General features: G+C 45.5%; 1 protein-coding gene across 1 annotated transcript in view; it reads right to left on the reverse strand.

The window, feature by feature from the left end:
- Window positions 1-955: 955 nt before the first annotated feature.
- Window positions 956-24,147, reverse strand: part of STON1 (stonin 1) — a 38,098-nt gene continuing 14,906 nt past the window's right edge. The window contains exons 2-4 of the mRNA XM_064277114.1: window positions 11,422-13,395; window positions 3,687-3,889; window positions 956-2,882 (exon numbers count right to left, since the gene is read on the reverse strand). Coding sequence (XP_064133184.1) covers window positions 2,808-2,882; window positions 3,687-3,889; window positions 11,422-13,348 — 2,205 coding nt within the window. The 5' untranslated portion in view covers window positions 13,349-13,395 and the 3' untranslated portion in view covers window positions 956-2,807. The remainder of the gene's footprint in view (window positions 2,883-3,686; window positions 3,890-11,421; window positions 13,396-24,147) is intronic.

Genomic DNA, 24,147 nt, shown 5'->3' on the forward strand with positions numbered 1-24,147 from the left:
ACAGTCAAACTCATAAAAAGGTGGCCTAAATTACCTAAATAAAAACGCCAGCAAGGAGTATTTCTTCCCTTCGCACTCCCTTCTTTCTTGCCTTCCCTCCCTTCATAAAGAACTTCATTTACTTTCTGGAAGGAGATTCTGCTTCTTAATTTGTGAGTCTAAATGGACCCACCCTGATTTTTCACTTAGAGCTCCCCACTTACATTTGACCTCCTGCCATTTCTGAGGTCAGAAGAATTGTATTAAAATGCCTCTCCTCTCTACTCAGAATGTTAATTTAACGCTAAGTAATGAATATTTAAGGATCCTAATGGATGTGCAAATGAACAATTATGCTGGGGTACCCCGCTGTTCACGCTATCACCCTTGGCGTTGCTCTGCAGACACTTAATTGGGCTTTAAGGCAGCCTTTTCTTTCTGTGTTTCCGACACTGAATCTTGAGATGCTCCAGAAGCCTGCATGGCTGAGAGTAAACCACCCCTGCAGTGAGGTAGCCACAGACACTCAGCCTGTGAAGAGTGAGGGGTGATTAACTGAACGCTTTGCTGAATTTATTTTGAAGTGTAAATATTCATTAAGTTCATCTCAATTAGACTCCTAGCTCTTCATGGGCAGGATGCCATAGAACGAGCTTAGAAAGAGCGGCAGTAATTAACCCAGCTAATTCCCCTGGACGAGTGGTTCACCATCAGGGTTCAGCACGCCTCCACGTTTGCTCTGAGCAAACTGAAGTCACCCCAGAGTGTGCCCATAAGGAAATATGATGAAATTAAAAAAAAAAAGACGCACAAACGGATTTGCCGTTCCATACGTCAACAGGGAGCCTCAACCGTATGATAAAAATGAGCAATGCCTCCAGCAAAGTTAAAAAGAACAGTCCTAATTCATTGCAACATGACATGGGCAACCTTTACCTTTACCTTTACCAGTGAAATGATGAAAAGCAATAAAATCTGCTGATTGATACAGACCATCAGGAAAGTCTGTTTTTTTTTTTTTTTTAACAGTTTAAAACAAATGTAATACAATGTTAAATACAACATTCACAATAAACTCCGTGGGCCAACAAATAAACATTGTTTGGAAGAACATCATATCAGTTCTAACCCAAAACAAATTTAGTAAATAGAGAAAAAAAAAAAAAAAAACTCCTAATTATGTTTAGGAAACCCTGGTGGTGTAGTGGTTAAGTGCTACGGCCGCTAAACAAAGGGTCAGCAGTTCGAATCCTCCAGGCACTCCTTGGAAACTCTATGGGGCAGTTCTACTCTGTCCTATAGGGTCGCTGTGAGTCGGAATCGACTCAACAGCACTGGGTTTGGAATTATATTTAAGATTCAACATAAACTGAAAGTGTATTAATACCACATGGAGAACTTGTTTTTCAGACTAAATTAATGCCTAGAATATAAAAAAAAGAATATAGATTTCATCAATTTGAAAATTCTGGCCTTTCACTGTAAATACAAAAAGGAAATTATAAACAGAATTGCAATGGCTAATGTCATCGGCTTTTCATTAGAAACCAAACTATTATAGTCATTTACCTGAATCTGAAGAAAAGAAATGTTGCCTCTTAGAAATCAAGGTGGAATAATCTAGTGTCTTTCACTTTGCTCATCTTTTAAAGAAAAATACTCTAAATTAGGTGGAGTTAGTATAAAATAACCTGACTGCAAAAGTAGATAAAATTGTAATATGATTTAGACTTCTACTCAAATGAGGCTGGTGTTACAAATAACATTTAAACAACATACGTTCTTAGAATCTCTACTACTGGGAAACAATATTTATGAACCTTAAAAACTTTACCTTTAATGTACACAAATATTTTAACTAGCGGCCAATACTGGGATTCCGTTTTCAAAGGAATTCCTACAAGGAAAAGGCAGTATCTTTTAATAACTTGTACTAAAAATATATATACATATATACCAATAGAAATGGCTTCTTTGTAGCACACACCAGAACACAATAACAATACAGTGGGTGAAAGAGAAGTACCAAATACAGCCCATGATTGCTTATCAACATGGTAAAAGGACAAACCCAATGCGGTTGAGTCAATTCCGACTCCTAGTGACCCTACAGAACAGAGTAGAATTGCCCCACAGGGTTTCCAACAAGCGCCTGGTGAATTCGAACTGCCCCATCTTTTGTTTAGCAGCGGTAGCTCTTAACCACTATGCCACCAAGGATTCCGGTAAAAGGACAGGAAGATATAAAATTCACAATACCTCCAAATTTCCTTTTTTGCCTGTGGTATAAACATCAGTCTACACGTAGCCACATCTCAGAGAGTGGAAAACAAAGCATTTTGGGTTCGTGTCTCCTTTGATTGGCTTACCCTCTGGTACCAGTGCTCATGCATCAAGAAGAGATGGCAGCTGAGGAGAATAAATACTGCGCCTTGGTAACTCGCAGTGCAAAACCATGAGCCATCGAGGAATCAAAAATTAAAAATCGTTTAGCCAATCTGGCTGCCGGGTCACACATATATTGACAATGCCCTTGGGCTTTGATAGGGAGCAAAAGCATCTCACAAACTATAGACACATTTTATCAAAGCCCTGGGGCACAAACATATCAAAAGTATAAAATCCAGATGGTTGGATTTCAGGTCTAATCTCTAATCACAGCCATTGAACCAGTCCTAAAAACCCTCTGTTCCAAAGTCATTTCCACTATGCAGTAGCAGAACTGGGTGTGGTTTCTACGAATTACATATTTGAAAAGTGGGTCGTCGTCATCATGGCGTCTTGCTGTTCTTACTGGGTTATGTCATCATCATGGTGTCCTCCTGTTCCTACTGGTTTATGCAGTCACCAGCTTTATCTGGGTCTTCTCCATCTATTTTAATCCATTTCTTTTCTATTTCAACCTATTATTCAAAAGCAAAACATGGGCAGCATTAACAAGTACAACGTGACAGTAACACCTGTTCAGTCCTATCTTATACGCGAGACAAGGACTGTAGCCACCTCATCCTTTGGGCCCTGACTCGGACACAGCCCCTCCACCCTTGCGCACTAGCACCATAGCAAGGTATCTGCTCTCCTTTTGGGGACCAGAATCACACCAGTCCTTCCCTCCAGATTCTGATCTTGAAGAGACCCAAAACCCTCTCCCTTAGAATTTTAATGAAATGTATACAGAATATAAATATTGATAAGACATTTGCAGATTGGGCTAGACATGTGATAGACCATTCTCCATCTATCTAGGCTTTGGCCCACCTGAGATTTATAACTCATCCCCAATTATCTCTAATCAGCTAGAACACAAACTAGTAAACCAGCTGGGCTGACCCATCTGCCTGCCCCTCATCTGCTGCCTCTCAGCTCAAACGTCTCCTCTTCATTGAGGCCTTCCCTGACCTCCCTGGACCAGGAAGTCCTCCATCACTCTCCAACCCATCATCTTATTTTATTCTCTTCTTAGTTATTTGTCACACTCTGCAATTATATTATTGTTTCCTAATTTTTGTCTCCCCCCACTCAAAGGTAAGCTCCGTGGGCACAAGGACCTTGTCTGTCTTGCTCACTGTCTGTCTCCGCAGCTGGAGCAGTGCTTGGCACTTAGAAACTGCTCACAGATACTTGCTGAATGGAAGACTACCATTCTGAAACGACCTGCCACCAGGTGCAGATCTGCCCAACCTGAACCAAAGGGGCTTGGGGGGTACCTGGATATTGTAGCAAGCTCGCTGCTGGATGTGTTTCTGAGGCTGGACATCACTCTCCACACCCAGGGACCTGACCTCTGTCCTTGAGGCAAAGGTGTCAAGTGTAACAAACTGAACTGTAGCAAACGGATACCAATCGGAGGGAATTTCTTGGTCTGATCCAAGCTCTAGTTTGTATGACAGACAATGAGGATGATCTGAACCTTGAGAAAAGAAACATCAAACTGTCAAAGAGTGTCTTCATGGCCTCGAACATATCTCTTGAACAACAGAGGCACTCACCTTTCTCATTAATAAGCAATTCCATTAGCACTATGGCGGTGTGAATTACATTTAAAAAAAAAAACCGTTGCCGCTGAGTCCATTCCAACTCCCAGTGACCCTTTAGAACAGAGTAGAATTGCCCCATGGAGTTTCCAAGGAGCACCTGGTGGATTCAAACTGCCAACCTTTTGGTTAGCAGCTGTAACACTTAACCACTAGGCCACCAGGGTTTCCTGATTATGCACTAGCTAGGGGAAAAACATCTGCATTTTTAAAGTACTAGCTTTAAAAGAAGTATAACTTTCTTACAATATACATATCTACTATATGCATATATTAGTTCCTAAAAATGGTTTCAGTTAGAAGTATTACTAGGGCTATTTTAGTTCATTAAAAGAGTAATATTAATATTAAACAATTAATTAAAAGGTAAGAGTAATATTAAACTTAATTTTTTGCCTGGCTATACTTAGGAACTTTACAAGCCTCTTTCTCTTCAGCAGACTGAATAAGCTCTTATAATAATTCTTAACTTACTTGGTTCCTTACCACTCCATTTATAGACAATGCAAAGGTGAACTTCAGCCCAAATTAGGTTACATTATTAAAAACTTCTGAGTTTTTAAAACTTCCTGAAATTGTATTATGTTTCAGAAAATATTCCAGGCCAAGAACTCTTTTTTTCAGTAGAACAGGTTATTCTTTATGACTGTAATTCTCACCCATCCTCCTTAAAAGCCTTGGCCGGAACAGCCGTACAGTGTAGGAACGGGCATATTGGCCTTCAATGTGTCAAGCTCACATTTGCTTTTCATTTGATTCAATTTGGCATTTATTGAACATCTTACTCTGTGCCAGGCCAGGCTCTGTGCGAGACTCAGGAATATCAGACATGCAAAGACTTTAAGTGGGGTCGTGCAATGTATGCGTGTGTGTGTGTGTGTGTATTATAACAAAAAAATATTTTCAATGTCATCGCTGGAGTAACATCACGAGTACTCTGTGACTCTGTTGCACTGTTCAAAGCATCTACATATCCAGTGTGGCTGTTATTTTTCACTTAAATAACTGTATGAGATGACAGTAATTTCCAAAGCCAGATTAAATTACTGTACCACTGACAAAGCTCAAGAAAGAACATTTCCATCAGAATATAGCTGTAGGCACAAAAACAAGAGTTTAGAGATTTCACTTAATTCTTAAAAGATAAATTGCCTTTCATTCCTCACAACCTGTTCCTTGTACAGTGACTAATAGAATTCCAAGGCTTTAAAAGGCCTTGAGAAGCCATCAATCAAGTAACCAACAGATGCTCATTAGCCACCCACACCATTTACACGTAGGGCAGGATGACAGTGGCCACTGAGTTACTTTAAGGCACCCAGATCATGCAGCAGGTGATAGCCATCTATCCACACCCATATCCAGAGGGGCTTCCACACCCACTACCCTTTCTGGTCTTCTGTCTGCAGCAGGGTGAAGTTAAATGCATTTAATCTTAGTTACCAAGCCAAAAAACCCAAACCCTGTCATCAAGTCGATTCTCATAGAGTCAGAACCGACTCGTTGGGAGTGGATTCGGTCTTAACTAAGGCTGTTAAATCTGCTATGGCCCAGTGGTTGAGAGCACCCGCAGACACTGTCGATTCCCATTCTGCTTCCGAGTAGCTGTGTAATCCTGGGCAAGTTACTTGACCTCTCTGGGTCTCAGTTTCCCCATCTGAAAATGAGAGATGATGATAATAACATGAACCTTATAGACTTGTGAGATTAAACCCGCACAGTCAGCACAGCCGTGTGGGCACATGACAGTATAGACGTGCTAGACACTTTACTTTTATTGTGTAAAAAGCCATAGGTTATAAATCCAATTTAATTAATGACTATCATTTTTGCTGATAAAAGACTATGAATTCTACATTCCCACAGCCAAAAATGAAATTGGAGATTATCTCATTTGATAACCACATTTTATAGGAAAAACGGTTTTGGAAGTTTTACAATGAAAATTCTTACGCGAGTTGAAGACTTGGTACTCTGAAAACATTAGAAACAAAACCTTTCTACCTGCTTTTCTTAAAAAAAAAAAAAAAAAGAACTGCTAAAAGATGAAGATGGGCATTTTTTCTTTCATGTTCTGGTGTATTTTTTCTAGCTTTTACAAACTCTAAATACTGTGCAATGTTTAATGATACACTCCTCCATCAGACTTTGGGCTTCATAAGGGCAGGGACCATGTGTGTCCCTAGCACAATGTCTCTGGCACCTTTGGGCTCAATGGGTATTTGTTGAATTCATGAATAAACGAGCTAAGAGAAAAATCATGTCATTTATCCCAGCGTTGACCACCAGGGGGCACTCTCTGGCTTTGGTAATTGTTACTCTCAGCCAGGACTTCAAGCCAGTGGTTCTTCAAGCTTGTTAGAATTTGCATTTCTAACAAGCTTCCTGTGGAGAATCTGTATTTCCATGCCAGATATACTGAATCAGGATCTACATTTTAACAAGATCCCCAGATGGATCTGACCCATAACTTCCTGGGAACTTAGAAATGCAAATTCTCAGCAGGGGCTCAGACTGGAAGGAACTGTCTGGAAGCCCTGCTCTCATTGTAAACCCACTGCTGTTGATTCTCTCAACATAACTATTTTCTTAGGTGCTCAGATGCAAGTCACAAAATCTACTTAAGCTAGGAGATGTCCACAGCCTCTTGAACTTTAATACTTCACATCTGAAACGGAATTGCTGAGGGCTCGAGGGATGCATAGTTGAGGGATGACAGAAGACGAGGAGACAGCTACCAATGAGCTGACAACAAAGAACTGAGAGAAAAAAGTAAAGGCAGGCTATCTTTTTTTTAATTAGTAAATTTAGGAAGTTAGACATATTTGTTAATCGACCTTCCACAACCCTCTCTTCCTTTTCTAATTCATGCCGTCATCTGCACCTTCTGTGGCCAACTGGTGTCCTCTCTCTCTCTCCCTTTCTTTCTTCCTCCCTCCATCCCTCCCAACAATGCCAGTTCTCAGGACACACTCCTCTGTCACCATTCACACCTTAGTATAAATGAACTCTATGAGCTACCTGCCTCACACCTACCTTAGCTGTAAAATGAAAGACCTGACCCATTGTGAAAGGAACATCCAGTGTTGTCAGGCTAGAAGAAGTGGCACTTAAGGGACCAGCAGCCCTTATCATCTCTCCTGAAATCACACCCAAGGGATTTCATGAATATGAAATGTTAATCTGATCTCACAAATCCTACACAAATGTGAGTGGGGAAAAAAAAAAAAAGAATTTATATTAATGCATAATAAACCAAACCCGTTGCTGTGAGTCGATTCCGACTCCCAGCGACCCTATGGGACAGAGTAGAACTGCCTCACAGGGTTTCCAAGGAGTGGCTGGTGGATTGAAACTGCCAACCTTTTGGTTAGCACTCAAGATCTTAACCATTACGTCACCGGGACTGCAATGCATAATATAGACTAATTCATATATTGTGTCAGTTTCCATCTCTGATTTTTTTTTCCCCCAATAGTACTGGTTTTTTAAAAACTAATTTGAGAAGGGTAAACCTTTTAAAGGCTTAAAAAATAATAATAAATCTTCCACTATCCATACACAAAGCTCACAAAGAAAGACCGCGACGATTCAAGTTCTGGCCACTCTGGTCCTCAGGCAGCAACGCTGGCATCGCTTGAGCACTGGTTAGAAACACAGTATCCTGGGCCCCAGTTGCTCTACATTGTAACACAATCTACAATCAGCATCTACATTGTAACACAATGCCAAAGTGAATCATGTGCACACAAGTTAGGGAAACACTGGCTAGGACAAAGATTTCCTCAATGCCCCAGACTTACTCTTTCTACACTTCTTTCAGAAAGTAAACTGGGTTGTAGTCTCTCCAGGGCACGCCCCATCCCTCCCCCTTCTGAAGTACTGGAGAAGCCTGGGAGACAGGACCCCATGGTCTGGGATGTGTCCTCCCCCCAGGCCAGTGGGGCCCTCAGCGCTACCTGACACAGCCCCACTGCCTTTGTCCTTGGCCTCCTCTGGACAGAGACCTGATCCAAACAAAGCTGCTTTGATCCCAAAGGATTTGTTCAGTGAATTATCACTGTGTAATTGACAAAAATGCTTGTAAGGCCTTGTTCTGTGTGAGCTGGTGCTATGACAGCCTTCCAAAAGAATCCTTCAAGGCTATGATCGAGTCCAGCCAGCTTCTCTGGGAATGTTCGTTCATGTCACTGTTCTCGTCAACCTCACCATCAGTAAATACTTCATTAAGTCAAATACTGCAGTGATGAAGGTCTGGGAGCACAAGGTTACGGGGGCAAGGAGGAATGAGCTCCACCCAGGGGACATAACAGGCTCCACAGGAGAGGCACAAGGTCCACAGTTCTCAACCCTGGCTGCTCGGGAGATCCTTTCCAGATACCAGAACCTGGGTCTCACCTCAGAGTCTGATCAGTGGGATGAGGTCTAAATATGAGCATGTTTTCAAAGTGCTAATAACTCTAAGGAGCCCTGGCAGTGCAGTGGTTAAGAGCATGGTTACGAACTAAAAGTTAGCAGTTCGAATCCAAATCCACCAGCGCTCCTTGGAAACCCTATGGGGCAGTTCTACTGTCTTATAGGATTGCTATGAGTTAGAATCCACTCAACAACAATGGGTTTGGCTTTTGGTTTAACGACCCTAAGCGGGCAGTGATGGTTTGGTGGTGGCGCTCTCACCTCCCAGTGGAGACCTGGGTTAGATTCCTGGCCAAAGCACCCCAGGTGCAGCCACCACTTGTCTGTCAGTGGAGCTTGCATGTTGCTATGAGGCTGGACAGGTTTCAGTGGAATTTAGAAACTAAGACGAACTAAGAAGAAAGGTCTGGTGACCCGCTTCCAAAAATCAGCCAAAGAAAACCCTACGAGCACAAATGGTCTGATCCCATGGTGCATGGGGTCACCATGAGTCATGGGCAGGGGTAGATTAACCAGTAAGCAAGGTACGCACAGGCTTTCTTGTGTTTACTTCCTAATCTGTAGTATACAATTTCACATGGGTTTCACCACATCTTTGAAGTCTCGAAACTGAAGCCCACCTCCCACCTATGTGCCTGTGTTTCTGGTGTTTATATCTTGATGACACCCTACTCATTTTTGCAGGCCACTCTTTGCCTCTCCAGCAAAGCGTTCCCTGACACCCCCAGACAGCTTCTCTGAGACCCCCATCATATGAGTTCTGTACATGTTGGAATAAAGCACATTTCCACGGAGTCTGGATAGCTGCTTCTGGGCCTGTCTTCCTACAAGGCTGTTAAGCGTCTGGAGAGCAGGGATTATGTTTGCGTCTCTATCATCTGAGCACCCAGCAGTGAGCCTGCATCTAAAACAAACCTAGTGGGAGTTTGTTGAATGAATGAGCAAACCCTCTTCTCAATAAATTCTTGCTGACAGAATCAATTAACTCCAGGGAAATGGAGTGTTGTAAATAGGGGTATTTTCACAAGAAGCTTTAATTTTCCAAAATTAGAAAGGAATGATTTATATAGGTTCTCAGGTTGGAAAAAGAGCTTGGCTTCCCTGGCCAGGACCAGCTGGAGGTGAGCAGCAGGAACGGGCTCTTTGGGAGCCCAGCTTCCTGCCGCTCTGACTCCCCCTGGACCAGCCAGCAGGATGAGCCCTCTGAGATCCTCACGGAGGGTCAGGGCTCCTCAACCCTGGCTACACATCACATTCCCCTGAGAGCTTTGAAAAAAGTACTGATGCCTGGACCCCGCCCTCACAGATTCCAATTAAACTGGTAAAGGAATGAAGCCTGAACATGGATATTATTGTAAACTCTCAGGCTATTCTAAGATGCAGTCAGGTTTAAGAAACACTGTATAAAAAAAGAAAATTAATATATAAACCAAACCTGTTGCCGTTGAGCTATAGGGAAACCCCAAACAAAAATGCCCTGAGACGAGCTTAGATTTCCCAGGAGGGAAATTTACATCAGGCTGTGAGCTATTTGGAAGCAGGGATCAAATCTTATTCATCTTGATCCCCAACACCTGGTACACAGTAAGTGCTTAATAAAGGTTTGGTTGAAGGAATGAGTGCATCAACTCAGATCCCCCAAACCTGCCCCCAATTTAGCCCCATCTCCCAGCATTCTGCTAGAAATAAGTCAGTTGGATCAGGGAGGAGCCCTAGTTTCAAAATATCCTCTTTTGCTCTATCGTATTACACCGGAAACACTGGGGGCGTAGTGGTTAAGTGCTATGGCTTCTAACAAAGAGGTCGGTAGTTCAAATCCACCAGGCACTCCTTGGAAATTCTATGGGGCAGTTCTACTCTGTCCTACAGGGTCACTATGAGTCGGAATTGACTTGATGGCAGCTGGTTGGTTTTGGATTGTACTACACAACAACCAAACCAAACCAAACTAAACCCACTGCCATCGAGTTGATTACGACTCATAGCGACCCTATAGGACAGAGTAGAACTGCCCCATAGAGTTTCCAAGGAGCGCCTGGCAGATTTGGACTGCTGACCTCTTGGTTAGCAGCCGTAGCACTTAACCACTACGCCACCAGGGTTTCCCACTACTAACTAACTAACTAACTAGCTATCCTAAAATGAATGCAGTGCTAGGACTGTCTTTTCAAAGTTTTAAACTTCTAGATCGATAGTTTTCATTGCAAAATCAAAGGCTAACTGAAAAAAAATTTTTTTAAAACAATTAGGCTGTGTGCACCTAATTCTAAAACAACCAGTTGAGAGGGCCAAATTGGTTAATTTAGCCAATTTGGTTAATTTCATTGGCAAAAATGAAAGTCCGTCTCATTTCAGAGAGCAAGGATCAAAACCTAAGGAGGGAGTAGTACTGGCTAAGAATACCTAAAAAAAAAAAAAAATTTCAGGTACACTCACAGATGACAGGTCTTAAAAGGATAGTAAGGGAATTAAGATAGGTTAGCAATATTTTTAATACTCGAAAGTTGGCATCAAGAGCCCCAACCAGACATGCCCACAAATTATCCCTCAGTGCCACCATCCACAACCACATCCTAGCCTAGGGTGCTGTTTCTTAAGATTTAAAAAAAAAAAGTAAAATTTATATGGTTTAATATAAATTTCACTTTTTTTTTTAAAAACTAGGGCCCCTCTCTGTTCCAACTGAGTTATTTCTAGCAGAATGCTGGACCATGGCGCCAACTGGAGGCAGGTTTGGGGGATCTGAGCTGATGCATTCATTCATTCAACCAACCCTTTATTGAGCACTTGCTGTGTACCAGGTGTTAGGGATAAAACAAGCCAGCTGTTGGACTAAATGTATCGCCTCTGACCCAGCTCTACAGCCGCGGGTGCTAAGTGTGGCCTCAACTGCAGTGAGCATCCGTTTCAGTCTGGTTTCAACCCCCCAGAGGATGGTGAAAATATTGAAGCTACTTCACATACAAGTCAACATAGGGTGTTGAATATTTACTTGAATTTTTGTCAGGAAGTCGGTCTATCTTCCACACCACAGCCCGGTAGGCACTCTCATATTTTGCTGACCCCACAGTGACCTGTATGACAGGTTCTGTATCCAGTTCCTGTAAACTCCCCAGACAAGCCCGGCGGTTCATTTTGGCTTTCAGAGACTTCTGTCTCTGGAGGTTCATGGTCCAGAGGGCCTTGATCCACTGTGATGGGACAGGAAAGTGTATCATTATATTGTCACAGGACCTCAGGGAAGCAGCTTGGGATGGTTTCTGAGCCAACGGCGCCATGTTGACGAAGGACTGGAGCTCCACGTAAGCTCCTTGGACAACCACGACAGACTTCACGGAAAAGGGAAGATCCTCCCCGTGATACAAAGTCTTGAAACGCACCAGCTCAAACCGGCAGGCATCCAGAGGTGCAAACTTAATGATTCTCGATTGCTCAAATTCTTCAGCTTTCACACATTTATGAAAATGATAGTCAAGGATATCAATCCCCCTTTTTTCCGGGTCCTTTTCAAAATAGCGGTCATCTCGCTTCTGCAGCTCAAGGTCATTCAAGGTTAAGAAGCATTCCGCGTTCCCATTCACAAAGCAGAGGCAGCAGATTTGCGTTATCACGGCACTTTCAACCAGTTTTCCTTCTTTAGTGATTTTACCCCAAAAGTTGTCCACGATTTCCAGGGAAATCTCTTGTTCCTCGTAGCTCCTTTTTGGTTTTGAAACAGCCGGCAGCTTCATCAGCTCCTCGTCCACGGTAGTCAGAAAGTCGAGAAAGTCCTGGTACTCCGTGGACCCCAGCTTCAGCATCTGTTCTACGTCTGGTTCGTGAACTACTTCCGTCTTGGAATGGTACTTCCTTTTCTCTGTGTAAGACACATGCTCAATCTTCACAGTATGGATTTTTCCTGCCACACTGAAGTTCTCAACTTTGGGTTCAGAAAGCCTACAATGTGGATCGAGCTGTATTTCTTTAAATGGTTTCTCTAACCCCTTCTCATAATACATTTGCAAAATTCCTCCAGGTAAGACTTTCAGAAAAATTGGTCCCCACTGCCGGGAGGACATCATGTTCTTCTTCTCAGGAATTCTCAGCATGAAGGACCATCCGGCTTTTGGCTGACTCTGGAAGAGTGCCTGGGGGACAAAGGAAGAAGCAGGGTCTTCCGCATACAGACACCGCATGGACAAATTTCCAAGTGAGTCTTGATTTTCAGCTGATTGGAGGTGTTCAAGCTTCTCACAGATATAGTTGAGTGAACACTGATTTAGACTTTTTTGATCAATGGGCATCTCCTTGTCCTTTGATGCGAATGGATTCCTGCTTCCTGGGGGGTCAAAGGTTATCTGGGAAGCACTGCCCTCATCTTTCCAAAATGGACTTGAAAAGGCACAGTCCTCCTGGAAATACTGAAACTGGGGAGCGTCACTTTGGAACCGTAGGCTTTCAGTCTGGTGAGGGCTAGTTTCATCTGGAAGACCCACTTTGGGAGCTTGGCGTGCACATGAGGGGTCACTGGGCAAGGACGCATGGGATACGTAGGCCGGTTTAGTAGGTAGTAAGGAGGAACCTGCTCCTGATGTTGTCAGTGGATGGTTTGAAGACGATTCAGGAATAGGATAAAGCACATGAGCCCCTGCTTTGGGGATTCCAGGAAAACCTGGGAAGTCTTTGGTAGGTGTAGAAAGAGGAGAGTTACTTGGAGGTCCTGGGCTGAGGTAAAAGTCTATGATGGGAGACGGGAGAGGGGTGCTGCTGGTGGAGGGAGGTCCACTGGAAAAGTCCCTGAGGCCAGGGAGGTTCAGCTTAAGTCCTTTAGGTCTACAGATGCCTTGATTCTCCAGAGGGAAATTCTTTGACTTTTGAGAAGACTGAAAAGCGGGGTCATCATCAAATGTGACCCAGTTGCCCGGGTTCGTGGAACACATCTTTGGGGTGAGGTTGTGGTCTTGTTGATGGATCGGGTATGCTGTCTCTATTAAAAGAGAAAGAGAAAACAGGAACAGAAAATGAGAAGAAGAACTCAAGTTACTAGGGGTCTTTAGTTCTGAGAAATAATCGGATGTAAAAGCCCCCAGATTCACAGATTAACTGGATTCAAAGAAATGTTTAAAAGCTGTCGCACTTTTGATTCAAACCATAAGTCTTTGAGCCGTTTCTATATAACCAGACCTTGTTAAGGTTGTAGAGAATATCGGAGATGAGGGAAAAAACCCAATTTATAACGGACTTATATTCCATAGGCCGCCCAACGTATATGTGAGGTTTACAATTTAGAAAACATCTTCAAATTTACGATCTCAATTATCAAAATGACACGGTGAGGTATGAGTTATTATCCCCAACTCTCAGCTGAGATTACTTGGGTTTAGGGTCACTGCCTAAAGTTACCCAGCTGGTAGGAGGCACAACCAAGATTTTTCTATAACAGCTTTATTGAAATATAATTCACCTACAAAAAAAAAAAAATCCATCCTTTTAAAGTCCACGGCTCAGAGGCTTTGAGTATATTCACAGTGTCGTGTAATCATTGCCACTATCTAATTCCAGAACGTTTTTATCACCCCAAAATCAAACCCATGCCCATCAGCAGTGACTCTCCATTCTCTCTTCTCTCCAGGTCCTGGTGACCACGAATCTGCCCTCCGTCTCTATGGAGATTTCATATAAATGGAATCCTACAGTATGTGGCTTTTCTGATTGGCTTCTTCTACTTCCTACAGTGTTTTGGACGTTCATCCAGGTTGTAGCCTGTATCAGTACTTCATTCCTTCTCATGGCTGAATAATACCCCATTGCATAGATGTATCACATTTTGTTTATCCATCATCAGTAGATGACCATTTGGATTGTTCCCACTTTTGGGCTATTGTGAATTGCGCTGCAATAAACATTTGTGTACAAGTCTTTGCGTAGGATAAACATTTGTGCACAAGTCTTTGTGTATGATAAACATTTGTGTACAAGTCTTTGCGTAGGATAAACATTTGTGCACAAGTCTTTGTGTAGGATAAACATTTGTGTACAAGTCTTTGTGTGGGCATGTGTTTTCCATTCTCCAGGCACAGAAAGAACCAGGATTTGAACACAGGTCCCTTCAGCACAATCTAACACAACAGAAATTACTGAATTACTATAACTATGCCAGAGGCAATGGGCTGAAGGACCACAGCACTGACCTGGGGGTTGGGTAGCCGGAATGCTGCCACCACCAGCTGAGTGCACAGCCTCACAGACTTCAGTTCCACCTCTGCAAACACGTGATTAGACTAGAATGATCTCTGAGGTCCCTTCCAACTCTGAAACCTACTCTAGGACGCTTGACGCCCAACCGAAATTTGTATCCAAAGAAGAAATTGTGTTATCACTAAGTGTATAAGGCCTTAGTGGTGGGATCCTTAACCGAACTTCCATCCTGACAGAAAGTAAAACTCCATGAGATCTACTTGTGTGGAGACTCATAACCTGCTGAAATATCGCCCATGGGAAAGGCTTATTTCTTTCCCTCCAGCCTGCCTAAGGTTCGGCAAAGGCAACCAATCATTCAAGCTTAGAAAAGAGCCAACACAAACAGAAAGAAAGCCTGGGGCGCCACTGGGCAAGGGTGCTCAGTGTTGTCATTTGCTACGTCCACACATTCCTGAGGGCACAAAAACACACGGCAGAGCTGCAGCCTCTCCGGCTCTCAGGCTCGCTGGCTCTCTCCCTGGCATTTCACAGTCCCTGCCCATCACACTGGAGCTACCACAAAGCACTTTCCCTGGACGAGCAGGTTTCAGTGGACGCCGCCAGGAGCCTGAGAGGCAGGAAATCAGCAGCAATGTTTCCTGACCCGTCCCCATCCCCTCTTCAGGAGGAAACCAGCCAAAATAACTCCTCACGCAGGGTAAGAGATCATGAAAATATTTACTTTCGTTGGGCTTATTAAAAAGAAAGAGGAGATCCAGAGAAGAAATAATCCAGCTTCAGACTGAATTCTATCCTGATCTGTACAAAATGTTTCATCTCTTCAGTTTCGCGTTGATAGTTCCAAAATTTGGAACCATGATGTTGGTGTCTTCGGAGTTTTTTCTTATTATGAGACAAATAAAGTGATTCTCCTAAGCCAGACAAAGAAATCAATCCCATTTTTTGGTAAATGACCCTTGAACTTTTTTTAAAGTACACGTTGCAAAAAAATTTTCCTAACCCAAGCCCAAAAATCTATGCAAAGCACAAACCGGAAGGATACTGTGCCCACCCGGAAGAGCCTATTCCTCCGGGAAGCCCCCCTGCCCCTTGGACATCAGGCTGTGGGAAATGCAGCTACAACACAGCTTTTCTCAAGGTTGTTCAAAAACAACAACAGCTCAGTATCGATTTGGATCCAACCCTGAGAACGGCTTTCATAACTCAGCCTGCCCCGTTTCCTACCCTTAGTAATGAAACGGTTCTCAGAATTGCCGTCTAACAAATATGTCCAGGAGCTCCCCTCCCTCAATCCTGACCCACTGTCTAATTTCCTAAACTCTGTGTAGCTCCCTGCAAAGAGCTTCCTTTCCTCACCATCCCACCCCGATCTATTCTCAAGGGTCTACTTCTGCTGTTGTGTTTGCTCTTCTTCAGAAACCATCCAAATAAAAGGTAACGTGAAGCTGTACCTTGTCCTGGGGGTTGTTTGTCAAAGTCAGGCTAGATGCACTGGGTGGTAGAGTCAGCATTCCAGGCCGTCTGCAGCTGGAGATTTTGTCCCCACTTCGGCGTGTGTCTGTGAAGAACAACACCCTCCCAGTATGGCCCCTAGTGTCTGGCTTCTCCAGGTCTGCGTGATGTTGGGGCGCATTGATGCTGACGAGGCATTCAGCAGAGCTCAGGGAAACACCACCAACACCTATCTGTAGCCTTCTGGGATCAGCCCCAAGCGAACTGCTCCTAACCAAGCCTCAGAGCACATCTGGACCCCCAGGCCCAGCCTGGCCTTTCCCTGAAGTCGCCCCTGGTACAGAGGCTGAATTTGCTCTTTTATGCCTCTGCCTTTTCTGCTCTGAAACAATACTGCATAATCTGGAGAAAGAATGTCCTAATGTCAGTATCTGTGTGGTTTCATTGGCTGTTCCCCAAATAAGGAATTCTCAGTCTCCCCACCAATGCCAGGCTCCTCAATAGGGACGCTGTAAGGAAACCAGAGCTGCGTCTGCAAAGCCTCCAGAGCTGCTAGAGGCCAGCAGTCCAGCCACCCTCGCCGCCATTCCAGGGCATATATTCTAAAACAAAGCCCAAGCCAGGGACAGCCCAGAGGGCAAAAGTGCATCCGTGAAGAGTTTTCTGAAAGGTTTGCTATCAAAGTATTTAAAAGATCATTCCCATAGAATTTTCCCTTTTAAAGGGGAAACTAAACGCTTGAAACCAAAAGGAACCATAAAACACCACCAAATCCTCAGTGGTGTGAAGAAGCCTGCATAGCACACCCTTATCTGAGGTCACAGAAGTACTCACAGGCCCCACATACCATATTATCAGCACAGATGTCCTGCAGCCTATAAGGTTTAATAGCAAATGAGTGTAGTATTTAATTCAGCTACGTGACAGGAAATACCATTCATAAAACATTAAACTACAGCAAAACCAACCGAACCCAAAACCAAACCCACTGCCATCGAGTCGATTCCGACTCATAGAGATCCTATAGGACAGAGTAGAACTGCCCCGTAGAGTTTCCAAGGAGCACCTGCTGGATTCGAACTGCCAACCTCTTGGTTAACAGCCGTTGCACTTAACCACTACGCCACCAGGGTTTCCAAAACCAACTGAGGCCTTCAAATATTATCAGTGCTGGTTCCAACTTAATGCCTCAAGTGGAGGACAAGCCCCGCCCCTCCCACGTGATATTTAGCCTTCACTTTGCCAGGATAAATTTGGGCCCCAGCAATTTTTCTAACTTTATTTATCATCTGTTCATTTCCTAAATTTAGAGAGTAGGTAGAGTCCCTGCGTGGTACAAACAGCCCACTCGGCTGCTAACCAAAAGGTTGGATGGTTGAGTCTGCCCAGAGGTTGCCTCAGAAGAAAGGCCTGGCAATCTACTTCCGAAAAATCAGTCATCGAAGAGCCTGTGGACCACAGTTCTACTGATACAGACCAGGTCGCCATGAGTTGGAGTTGACCAGATGGCAGCTGATGGCAATTAACAGATATCAGCTCAAACCAGCTGGCCCTGGGAGATGGCCTTTACCTGAACAAAGACAGAATTTGGAGCTGGACAGGCATTCTGATTTCTGACTTCTTTACTTATTATCATATTCAGGAGCCCTGGTGGTGCAGTGGTTAAGAGCTCAGTTGCTAACCAAAAGGTTAGCAGTTTGAATCCACCAGCCGCTCCTTGGAAACCCTATGGGGCAGTTCTACTCTTCCCTATAGGGTCACTATGAGTCGGAATTGACTCCATGGCAGTGGGTTTGGTTTTCTTTGGTATCATGTTCATGACACTGTCATAGATGCTATGGAAATTTGCTAAGCAAATGTATCTGAACCTCAGTTTTCTCACCTGTAAAATGGTGATATTAACATCAACCTCATACGCAAATTGCCTCATAACGTTGTTGTTCGGTGCTGTCGAGTTGATTCCGGTTAGCAGTTGACTGCTTTAACCACTGCGCCACCAGGGCATCTTATGAAGAGGACGCTACTCCACAAAAAAAGAATAATCTAGCCCAAAATGTCAGTAGCACCAAGGTAAAGGAAACCTGCTCTGCAGTGAGAAGGTCAGTGAGCGGAGGGCGTGGCAAGCAGGGGTGTGTTGTTTTGTAGATAATCGAAGGCTTGGGTTTGATAACTTGCCTGAGGTGGCACAACCAGAAAGTGGTGCTGCCAGAATGGAACCCAGTCTTGGGTCTCTCATCTCATGCTCTTTCCACGACACCACACTGCAAGGGCAGAACGCAGAATAGGGGAGAAGGCTGATAAAGGAGGATTCTTAAATAACTGACGGGGCCTGGAAACCAAATGCAATCTATAACACAAGGGAAAAGGGGGTGTCTGGTACTGGAATTGTGGGCTCACCTGCAGGTAAGGCAGGAAGAGGGGCTGGTTTTAGACATACTAACCCACTGCCGTCAAGTCGATTCCGACTCTTAGTGACCTTACAGGGCAGAACAGAACTGCCCTACAGAGTTGCCAAGGAGCGCCTGGTGGATTTGGACTGCCAATCTTTTGGTTAGCAGATGTAGCTCTTAACCACTACACCACCAGGGTTTCCTTCAGACACACTGGACAGGCCTAAAGTATATCCAAGTGGAAACATCCAGCAAAAAGCTAGCAACAAGAGACAGTACCCTGAAAGAAAACTGGGGGCTACAAATGTAGAGTTGGAGGTCTTTCAGGGCGGGTGAGACTTGACTGCAGGGAGAGTGGGATAGGTCCCAGAGCACCCAAGGCTGAGCACGGAGTCACTGGTACGGGACAGGAAATGCAGAAGAGACAGCAAGGCACACCCCGGGAGGCCAAGTAAAGCCAGGAGATGCCAGGACCCCCAAGGCAGAAAAGTTTCCTCATGGGGGCCTTAACAAATTGCAAAGGGCATGGACAATAGAGTCTGGGAAGACCTTGGGGTTTAGTGGTGAGGTCAACAGTGACAAAGGGTGTGTGACAGCAGCAGGTAGAGGAGAGGCCAGCCAGGAATCGAGCAGCAGAGGGTGCATGAGGCCAGCTTCCCTAGCGCGGATGCTGGGGCCCAGGCTGTCTGGCACAGACCTCTCCACCCTCCAGGTCCTGGTTCCCTGCAGTTCTGCTCCCCGGATTGCTGCGTTGTTTTCTAGTAAGGGCCTGCCTCTTCTGACCCTACCTACTTCTGGATCTCAGGAGCAACACAAAAAGGGCCGGGGGTCCCCCCACACTCGCTCCCCCCAAAAAGGCACACCCCCATTGTCGTTCACTTGATTCCAATTCATAGTGACCATACAGGACAGAGCAGAACTGCACCATAGGGTTTCCAAGGAACGGCTGGTGGATTTGAACTGCCAGCCTTTAGGTTAGCAGCCAAGCTCTAAGCCACTGTGCCACCATGGCTCCCAGGGCTGCCGACTCTCCAAAAAATCCAGCCTACCCCGGCCAGTGGAAGGAGGCAGACAAGGAAGTCTGCGTTCAGGCGAGACCCTGCAAACAAGGGCTGTTTTCAGGACTGCCTTCTGGCATTTATGTTCCGTGGGTTCTTCAGTGGAAAGAGCGAGGCACTCAAAGAGAGAAAAATGAGAAGGGTATTATTTCCACAGGGCTCCCAGCGCTGGGCTGGGGTGCAGGGCCCTGGGGTGACTAGATGGTGGCTCCTGGGTTTTGATTCTCAATTTGCAAAGGAAACCAGGATAAGGTTAGCTGTGGGGTCCTGGCTGAGATCGCCCACTTGGAAATATGTAAATCTCCTCCCGGCTCCCTTTAGGACCCCGGCTCCCGCTCCCCAGATAAACAGGAAGTCCTGGAAGTTTAGATACAGAAAGATCTCTCAGGACTTAAATACTTGGGGTGGGGGGGAGGTGATAACTAAAATCAACCACTTTGCGATGAAAAATGGTCGTGTAATTTGTCATAATTGCTGTGTAATTGCTTTCAGTGTTTTGAGAGGAGGCAGGTAGCTAAATGGCCCAGAAAGGATATTTAACTCCCTTAAAAAAACGTAATTCCTTCTCACACACTAACCTTGCTGCATTCAGACTAGAATGGTCTGTCCAAGGAGTGAAGGGCCACCACCTGCTGGGAGAGTTACCCAGAATCTCTATGCTGGATGCCGGGCTTTGGGAACCATCCGCCAAATGTTCTGGTCCAAACTCTCGTACCACACGTTCATTCTACGAGTACCTGGGGGGTGTCTTCTAAGGGTGGGTTCTGGGCGAAGCACCGTGGGGGCCACAGAGATGGGTGAAGTCTGATTCACATCTTGTGTGGTGGAGAAAGAAGGGTGGAGAAGTTAGGGAGACTTATATCTGAGAAGTTAGGGAGACTTATGTCTGAATCCCAACGCTGCCACCTATTAGCTGGGGGACCTGGAGCAGGTTACTTTAATTCTCTGAGCCTGTGCCCTGAGGTGTGAAATGAGGGTAATAATTGTGACCTTTTAGGGCTCTTGCACTTATTAGAGTGACATATGAAAAATGGCGGGTACATGGGGGAGGTCATAAATACAGGCTGTCATTACTATAGATTCCTGTCTGTAAAGTGCTTATAACCTGGTCAAAAAAACACCAAACCCACTGCCGTCGAGTTGATTCCGATTCATAGTGACCCTATAGGTCAGAGTAGAACTGCCCCATAGGGTTTCCAAGGTGTGGCTGGTGGATTCAAACTGCCGACCTTTTGGTTAGCAGCTGTAACTCTTAACCACTGCACCATCAGGGCTCCTATAATCTGGTAAACCCACCCACTGCCGTCGAGTCGATTCCGACGCATAGCGACCCTATAGGACAGAGTAGAACTGCACCATAGAGTTTCCAAGGAGCGCCTGACAGATTCAAACTGCCAACCTCTTGAAGACAAAAACCAAGCCCACTGCCGTTGATTGAGTTCAGACTCACAGTGACCCTATGGTAGGAAAGACCAGAAAAAACAAACATCTAGTGACAGACAGCATGTTTTCACCCTCCTTTGCTAAAGCACCGAGAAGTCAGAGGGGACGGCACTGCGGGATGGCTGAGAAGCAGGAAGGGCTTCCTGGGGGAGGTGGCGTCTGCTTGGGTTTCAACACAGGGTGGCAAATCAGGCATTCACGATCCAGCCCTCTGGTCCTATTTCTGCTGATTTGGGCCAGGTGCCAGTTAACACCAGGGTAGGGGAGTTTCTCCAGCCCGGCTTTATTCGCCCCGGTAAGCAGACACAAAAAGTCCAGCTACATACACGATGATCAGCACTATGGTCGGTGTCCTCTCGGGCTGCTCAAAGTGGGCCACAGGCCACAGAGCCAACCTCAGAGACCACCAGGGCTGCATGTGTGCCCCAGAACCAAATAGAAGTTACATGAGGTACAATTATTAGGCACTGTGGTTTATCCACATCCAGTTCTAGGCTGTTGCTGACCACCAAACTCACCTGGAAATGGCCCACGTCACTGTGGGCGCACAGGAGAGATCTACTGAATTACAGAGAAAAAGCACTTTTCTCGGTGGTGACCCTCTCCACGCCCATGGAACGCACATGTGTATCAACATGTAACAATCTGAGCAATCCCAAGAACAGGGAAAGATCAGAAAAAATCACGTATTAAGGTCCCATTCACAATCCAGTTATGAAGCCTCAAATACAAGTATCTGCACAGAAAAATAATATTTGTGTCTCTAAGACCCCAGGGAGTGCTTAAAAACATACATGTGGATTTTATTGTGTTTTGAAGGCCACCAAAGGTGTTAGCAAAGAATTTCACACTTAAAGTCAGATTAGAAACGTGTAAGTGGGCCGGAAAGTATGGGTTTACCAAATGGCGTTCTCTGCACAGGGCAATGTTGCTGCTGTAGCTGTTAGCTGCTGTCACGTCAGCCCTGACTCATGGCGACCCCACATGGAGTCAAATCCTTGTGATCCATAGGGTTTTCGCTGGCTGATTTTTGGAAGTAAATCTCCAGGCCTTCTTCCGAGTCCATCTTAGCCTGGAAGCTCCGCTGAAACCTGCTCAGTGTCTTAGCAACATGCAAGCCTCCACTTATAGAGGGGTGGCGGCTGCACATGAGATGCACTGGCCGGGAATAGAACCTGGGTCTCCTGCATGGAAGGTGGTAATTCTACCACTGAACCAACCCTGGCCTCTATGTAAAATCACAGATCGTAAGTCTCAACCCGAGAAGAGCTTGAGCTCCTGGCAGACTCACCTCCTTCATCTCGTTCCTGAGTCCCCATTTAAATGTGTAACCCCCAGCCTCCTCAGGAAGCCTGTTCTGAGGCCAAGGCTACCCCAGCCGAGTATGCACAGCCCTGCAAGGGGCCTGTGAGCTCCAGATAGACCGCTAAGCAGAGCCAGGTTCTCGCCCAGCCTCTAACGTGCTCTCAGGGTTCCACTGGACACTCCTAGGCTCTGTTCCCTGTAAAGACACTCACTTGGCCAGACCTTTGCTCTCCTGCTCATGGCACACCTGGGTCCCTCTGAGTGAGGTCCCACAGCTGGTAGACCATCCTGGGAGCCAAGGGGCCAGTGTTCAGGGGTTTTGTGCCAGCCCTGCTTCTCTCTGGGTCTGTAAGTTTAAACAAATCACTGCTAGCAAGTGGTTCCAAGGTCCCATCAAACTCTAACAACCTATGAGGATTAATTCTCCTAAAAATGGGCCTGCAGAGAAGTGTGTGCCTCACTGAAGACCCCTTCCTGCTTCAGCTCTTTTAGACTCCTGCAACCATGCTTCAGGCTGGAAGTCTTCTTAAGATGGCTGCAAAATATATCCTATCCCAAGCTCTTCTGAAAGTCACCCTGTCCCCCCATCAAGAGGTGAGGTCTATTCCCCTCCCCTTGAATCTGGGTCGCCCGCTCTTTGCACTGACCAACACAATGTCTGTGGTGGAAGTGACAGCCCTTACCTGGCCCAGACATCTGAAGGCAAGGCCTGCTTAGGAAGGCTGTGCAGGGCATCAGTGAGGCACCTACCATCTCATCGACCATGCAGGAGCTCCAAATTCAAGTCCTCATGCACAGCCACCACCCATCTATTAGTGGAGGCTTGTGTATCGCTATGATCCTGAACAGGTTTCAACAGAGCTTCCAGACTGAGATAGACTAGGAAGAAACGCCTGGCAAGCTACTGCCAAAAATTAGCCAATGAAAATCAGATGGATCACAACCTACTGATCACAATGGTCTGATTTGTGGCCAATCGCGGGGATGGTGCAAGACCGAGCAGTGTTTCGTTCCCTCGTGCATGGGTCTGCCAGGAGTTGGGAGCCCAGTTGGCAGCTAACAACAGCAGCAGGGCATCTGGCTGCACCAACAGGATAAGGTCTCTCGGGATCACCCTAAGCTTGGTTTGGCCTGATTCTTTGGGTTTGGAGGCAGTAGAACCCCATGTGCCCATTACAGGGCAGGGGGAGGCCTTGGAGGGGCTTGGCTCTTGGTCATAGCACAGTTGCGGGGTGGGAGGAGGGAAGGGCACTTGAACTGTGAGCTGAATCACATACTGAGCCTCTGGGAGCTTTGGGACAGCAGATTGCCTTCCTTACAGAAGGGCCCATGTTGGCTGCACTATCACCCCAGTCCCTCCTCTATACCTAGGAGAACCCTCTCTACACAGAGTCCACCCCATTCTTCCTGCTGTGCTGCTCCACATGGTCACCTAACTAGGGTGCCTGGCTCAGGTCAGGACACACTAAAGTACACATATTAATCCCAAGTCCAAAAAGAGGACTTGCTCATGGTTTACTTAAAGAGTGGATGGCAACCATGCAAGTGCCCACTCGCAGGTTTAGCAAAAAGGATGAAAGTTGTGTATCAGCCCTGCATTCAGGTTTTCCAGCCTCCAAAGATAAAGCAACACCTTGAGCAACAGCTCCAAAGGAGTTTTTCTCTATTTCTCTTCAAACCACACATTCTGAAGGTTAGGAATTGCTTAACACTTGGAAAGTAGCTATAAGCATCTGTGAAAGAAGTCAGAAATGATGGATCGGGGGGCTGGCCCGGCTTCTAACTGTGGGACTCTGCAAACCAATGGCCCACCATGATGGTGTATTTTATGAGGCAACTTGCCTAGGCTATGGAGCCCAGTTGTTTGGTCAAACACTAGTCTAGATGTCA

The sequence above is a fragment of the Loxodonta africana genome, chromosome 26 (genome assembly GCF_030014295.1).
Source record: "Loxodonta africana isolate mLoxAfr1 chromosome 26, mLoxAfr1.hap2, whole genome shotgun sequence".
NCBI classification, from domain to species: Eukaryota; Metazoa; Chordata; class Mammalia; order Proboscidea; family Elephantidae; genus Loxodonta; species Loxodonta africana.